Source organism: Strix uralensis, chromosome 5 (genome assembly GCF_047716275.1).
Source record: "Strix uralensis isolate ZFMK-TIS-50842 chromosome 5, bStrUra1, whole genome shotgun sequence".
Lineage (NCBI taxonomy): Eukaryota > Metazoa > Chordata > Aves > Strigiformes > Strigidae > Strix > Strix uralensis.
In genome coordinates, this window is record NC_133976.1 from 52,812,557 (window position 1) to 52,818,556 (window position 6,000).

General features: G+C 36.4%; 1 protein-coding gene across 2 annotated transcripts in view; it reads left to right on the plus strand.

Annotated features, from left to right (window-relative positions):
• The window catches only part of NEDD1 (NEDD1 gamma-tubulin ring complex targeting factor), a 28,082-nt gene extending 24,980 nt beyond the window's left edge, over positions 1 to 3,102 (plus strand). The window contains exons 14-15 of one of the 2 annotated variants that reach the window (XM_074870803.1): positions 61 to 127; positions 820 to 3,102. In XM_074870803.1, coding sequence (XP_074726904.1) covers positions 61 to 127; positions 820 to 924 — 172 coding nt within the window. In that variant the 3' untranslated portion in view covers positions 925 to 3,102. The remainder of the gene's footprint in view (positions 1 to 60; positions 128 to 819) is intronic. The other variant, XM_074870804.1, reaches the window with a different exon arrangement.
• Positions 3,103 to 6,000: the final 2,898 nt, after the last annotated feature.

Consider the following 6,000-nt stretch of genomic DNA (forward strand, 5'->3'; position numbering starts at 1 on the left):
AGAGAATTACTGCTTCCTAAATAAAACTAAACATTGTCCTTTTTGCAACTCTTCCTACAGAGAAGCATGCCATAGAGATATTGTGAATTTGCAAGTGGAGATGATCAAGCAGTTCCATATGCAGTTGGTATGTACAAAGAGCATGGTGGGAAATACACTCCGTTTTCTTTTTTAGTAATAGCAAGGCATGCCAACTTCTCAGAAAACTGAAAATCAATTTTGCTTATTAAGAACAAGAAAGGGAGGCTTAGTTATGAAGGAGAGGGGAAACTATGAATTGGAATCTGTTAAACTATTTTATTCTTGATAAAGGGAACATATGTGTTGGGTAGGTACCATGAATCCTGTATTTCAGGAGTTATAAAAAGACAAAAGGGAAACAAATTCAAGTGTCCATTGGAAAGGACCAAGAGCTGGGGTAAGGAGGAGCTAGATGGAATTCAGGTAGAAAGCTTTACTTACAGGTACTGCATGCATACTGAGCTGTGTTCTGTGTTCTTTAACTACACCTTTTTATGGATCTTTGTTCTTTTGATCTGCATTAAAAAGACCTTGTCTCGGTACTGAACATTTTAATGGAACCTGCATTAGTAGATTCTCATCCTGAAGAAGTGCAAAATATCCTTTGATAAAATATTCACTAATGTATTAATGATCAAAATACTGTATGTCAGCATGAAAAAAATCTTACTTTTCTTATCAAGTTTTTAAAAACAGTATTATCTAGGTTATTTAATTTTCAAAAGACATATGAAAATGGATAAGATAAAACAGGAATAATTAACTTTGCAGCTACTGATTGGGACTTTTTTTCTTTAGAATGAAATGCATACTCTACTTGAAAGATACTCTGTAAATGAAAGCTTAGTAGCTGAAATTGAGAGACTACGAGAAGAAAACAAAAGACTGAGGACTCACTTCTGAAAGATTTACACTGCTGACTTTATTAGCATGAACTTGCTACAGGTGGTGTGTTGCTTGTGACCGATCATCCATCATCACTGAAGTATTGTATGAAGACCTGCTATTATTTTGAACATGAATCTTTTCTTCTAAATAAGTGGTGTAACATACTATATGTAATTATAAAATTTGTAACACTGTATAAAGAACGTTTGCATACCCATGCTAACCACGTTGAAATACATCCTTTCAACAGAAAAACTAAAAGGATAAGTACATTATCAGAGTTTTAGCAATATGTGAAGTGCCTTTTTATAAACAAAATCAAACCAGGATGGATGCCTTTTTCTGTAAGAGTTTTTGGATATACCTGCTTTTCTATCTTTACTGCTGTCAGACACAATCACTATAGCTTGCCTTTCAGATACTTTTCTTGGAGAGAAAGGGGAGAGAAAGCTTATCTGTGTGACGTGGAGCCTTGTTTATAAGGAGCTGGAAAGTACTGTATTCAGTTAACTAGTCAACTGGCAGCTCTTCTATCCCGAGTAAAACTAGAGCTTGAAGATATTCCCAAATTCAGTGCCATGATCTTTCTTACTGTATTCATAAGTCTGAAAATTGTGCTTGTCTGCTGTGAGCTATGTTGCAAATGCTCCTTCAGCTGCACAATGAGATTTTTGTTACAACTTTAGCTATGAAATAAGAATTCTTTTTATTTACATGTATTTGAATATTGTCATCCTTGTTCAGACTGAATGCAGCTGTAGACTTCAAAGTGTAAGGATACTCAGCCATTAATATATAACATTGTGTATATGCAGTCTTTCAGTCTTTGACTCGAGCATCTTTTGTGCCTCCCCCTGCTTCCTTTTTATTTGTAGTGGACAACACTTAATATTGAGCAGTTGTTGTAGTTTTGAATCTTATTGGTTTAGCATTATTGTAGCCTTTCTGAGATAGCTGCACACCAAATCTAACTCGTATCTTAGTTGTATGATTAACATTAAAGAGAAATCATGACTTTGGTAGCATAATGGTATCATACTTCTCTGTAAACATTTCTGAAATAAAGCTCAGTATGAAGTCCTGACTCTGCTGAAGTTCATGGGAGGTTTGGCTTGGCCTTTATGTGTGCCAAGAGATTAAATTAAAACCTCAATTTTTAAATTAATTAAAAAGTTTGAATTAATTTAAAAATTTATCTGAATGACTTCTACAAATGCTTCTTGCTACTTAAATTGTTCTAGAGGCTTCTTAATTTTCCCACTAATATTTGGTTGTTTCTTTTCACTCAAAACTGAAACAAGGAAAGTCTGAGAACACGGTGATTTAATTAGTTACAACATCTAGTGTTTAAATCCATGATGGCACTCTTCTACTAAATAAGAAAGCCATAATCTATAGTGTAACTTATTTTTACATGTTGTAAAACTAAAAAAAACCCTATATACCTTCTGCCTATCTTTAACTTTTTTTCAAAAAGAGACCTTTTTTCATGTCGGATAATACAAATACAATCTTGTAGCAAAATGAGGGTGTTCAAGTAGTCTTTAATATTAGGGACAGGGCTTTAAATGTCTATAGCTCTACTGCTTTTATAAGCTTTTAAAAACATTTGTATATCAAATATAACTTCATGGTGAAAGGAAACAAAGTAAGTTAATTTTTTTTAGTAACTTAACACATAATGTAGAGAACTCTTACACATCCTATGAACTTATAAAAGCTTGACACACAGACCACACAGTTTGTGAAGACAATGGTAGTTGAAGGTGGCAAAAATATCTTGCTGTTCTTCTACATGCTTTGTGGTGTTAATGAAATAACTTTGCATATTTGCATCTTTTGATTTGTTCCCCAAGTGCTTTTGCTAGTATACCCAGATCACAGCAGGGAATTAGGTAAGTATCTTGGGTATTTGGCTCGTAGAGAGTTTTCTTGACTCAGAACTGTATAATATTTTTCTTAATTCCCAAATGGAGGTGATTATAGCAAGAGTGACTAAAAGGAGATATTTTTGCCTTTAAAAAAGATTTTGAGGGCTTTTTTCCATATCTCAGGATTACTATAGCACAAGTGGCTATGCGTGCTGTGTGGAGACTCAATATGCCTACCACTCTAGGGGTATGTTTTGCCTTGTACACGAATCTGATTTGTATGTTTAAAATAAATCTTGTTTCAACCCTTTTGAGTAAAAAATGCTGTGGTGACCTACTTACTAAAGAGAATAATCTGTGTTCTAATTGTTATACCTCAGCAGGTGAGAGCCTGATCCAAAGAACATGTAGAGATCTACCTAAAATTCTTCAGTAATCTCTTTTCTGCTTCTGTGGCTTCATGTAGACCATCAGATCATTTTCACAGAAATGTTCACATTATCTCATGCTTTTGGAGTAAAGAACAGATGTACAGTTCCCCCTTCCAACTTGGAAACTGTTATAGTCATGACAGAGATCATGTTCACAGCTAAAAATTATGTTCAAGCAGATGTTTTGGGTGGGGGGAATAATCTTGGCTCCGAAGATCCTGGTGAGCTGGAGATCCTGCATCTTCCTAATACTTAACTTAGGATGCTTCTTTTTTTAATTCCCTTCTTTCATGCACGTACCAGACTTCCTGTGATGGGAATTTTCAAGGTATGTAGGGTTTGAAAACTGATTTTTGACTAGTTGACTGATTTATTCTCATAAAAATGTAAAATGTCATTGTATCCTTACATCAGCCCACCAGTGCCTGATACACACGCTCTGCTGTTTGTAAACACCACAACAATGATGAATTTGAAAATTGCTCACTGCCTTCTATACCAGGAACAGGATTTATGAAAAGCAAGAAAATGCTTTACAAAGTGCATTGCTAAACTGTAGAGTTCTTTGCTAGCATGTCATGGATACTAAAACTTAAGATGAAAAATGGTCACAGATTATTTGGATATAAAGGTAATGAATCTGATACTGATGGATGCTTAAGACTGACAGGTGACATGCTCTGTGCTTGCCCACCAGTGTACTTGTATCTGTGTCGTCATTACTGGTGCATGTCAAGAGCTGCACCTTCTGGTCTGGCTCAGTACGTCCATTTTTGCATTACCTCTTGCAGTGCGCCTGTGGGATGATTAACACATTCTGTAAGAACAAAGTATGGAAAGAATCTCGTGCTCTTCCTTAAACATCCTGAGCCAGGCACTGGCAAAGATAAGATATGAGGCTAGATGGACAAGACTAAAAAATTCTGAAGTGTTTTCAAGATAAACTGTGAAAATAGCTATGGGGCTGGATGTCCGTACTTTATTGTCTACGGAGAGACAAGTACCTGTGTTCTGACACTTCACGTTCTCATACTTCTGTCTGGCACAGCCTATAGGACAATTCCACTGTTATGTTTCCTGTACTCAATGACAATTTCAAAAGTAATTGTGAACACATCCTTTTTAGTTCATTTTGGCAGTCCAAACAGTGATTATATTTGTGGGACTAAGAGCCATGAGAAACAATCATTCAGGTGTGGACAATGATCTGTCATATCTGCATCTAACACTTCACTAAATAGTCACTTTCACTGAAGTTATAGGCTCATGTGAGATGTTTTCTTCTTGTGGAAAACTAGCCTAGGGTTAGAATGCTAATGTTTTCTAAATAAGCTGATAGAAGCTTTTTTGGGGCAGTGCATATACTAAACTGGATTTTCAAGAGCGTCTTTATGAGATGGGGTGGGGGGATGACACAAGAAAAATTATTCTTGGTCCAGAAGGCACCTCAGATTTGAAAGCAAGCTTAGAAACCTCCACATTATTCTCTCATCACCTGGATTTAGACAACTGATGACTATAAAGCAAACGGAAGAGAAGTGTAGACTGCTGATATTTATTCCTTAGCCTCATTGCTACTTAAAATATTCAGACCTAAACTCAAGTAGAAAGTGTCATTCTTTCATCTGGACAAACTGTATCAGGACTGGAGATATTTGGTGAGGCAACAACTGCCCCTTCTTTTTTGGACAGTGCTCATCTTGAAGCAGTTCTCATCTCCAAATGCTGATGCAGCATAAACAGTAATGCTCATGGTGTTCTGGGGCTCCACCATGTCAGAACTTTTGTTTCTGTCTTGGGGCTCTAAAGTCAGCTGATTAGTGTCCTAAGCCATACACTCTCTATCACATACTAGCACTAGCAGTTCTCAGAAACAACTTCCCAGCTTTGTATTGCCTGCTGTCCCACATACCGTCCCTGCTGTAGATGTGACTTCCTTTGGAGGGGAATTTAAAACTGTCATTCTACCTCTGAGGATCACGTGAAATCTGTAGTAGCTGTAAAAACTTCTGTTGTTCTTATTAGCATAGTATTGTTCTCCCTTAGTTCTAACAGGTGCAAGTTGCAGCACAAATAGTTGTGCTTTGGGCTCTACATCTCTTGAATTCATCATTTGTCCTCTCATTCTAGCTAAAAATACCAAGGCTCATATAATTGAAAGTTATTATGGCTCCCATCCAATTTCTTACCCTACAAAGTTCTATCTCTAGATGGAAATTACTGAGACAATGCTTTTTCAGCCTATTATTTTGCAAGAATGATAATTCTGATTTATTCTTTTCATCCCTGCTTGTCCTCCAAGTAATGGAGAAGGAAACAAATTACACAGAGAAAAGGACACATGAGAAAAGAACACAATTTCCTATACAGGTTATTTACGTACGAGTGCCTCTACGGATTATAAAAACATGTATTAGCTAATACAGGGCAGAAGTGTTTCAGAATTCATTTTTAAAAATTAGTGCTATGAATAAATACTAGTGCTCAGTTGCATTACTATAGCGCTACTTACCAGAATGGCTGAATACCCAGAGGTGTCCAGCTGGAGATATTTTTTATAATTATCAAGTTGCAGAGGGTGAGCTGTGTTTTCTGAACAGTGAGTTCTTCATATTTTTGTAAGGTCTCAGACTGGCCAATCAAAAATTAGGGCAAACAAACCCAATTAATCATTTTTTGAAAGCTTTGGGCTAAGCGGACGGAATTGTCCCCCTAATTTCAGAGCTTCTAAACTCAAGCAGTTCTGGGTTTACGCTGTTCCAGTTCTCATCACTGAACTTCCTTATCAG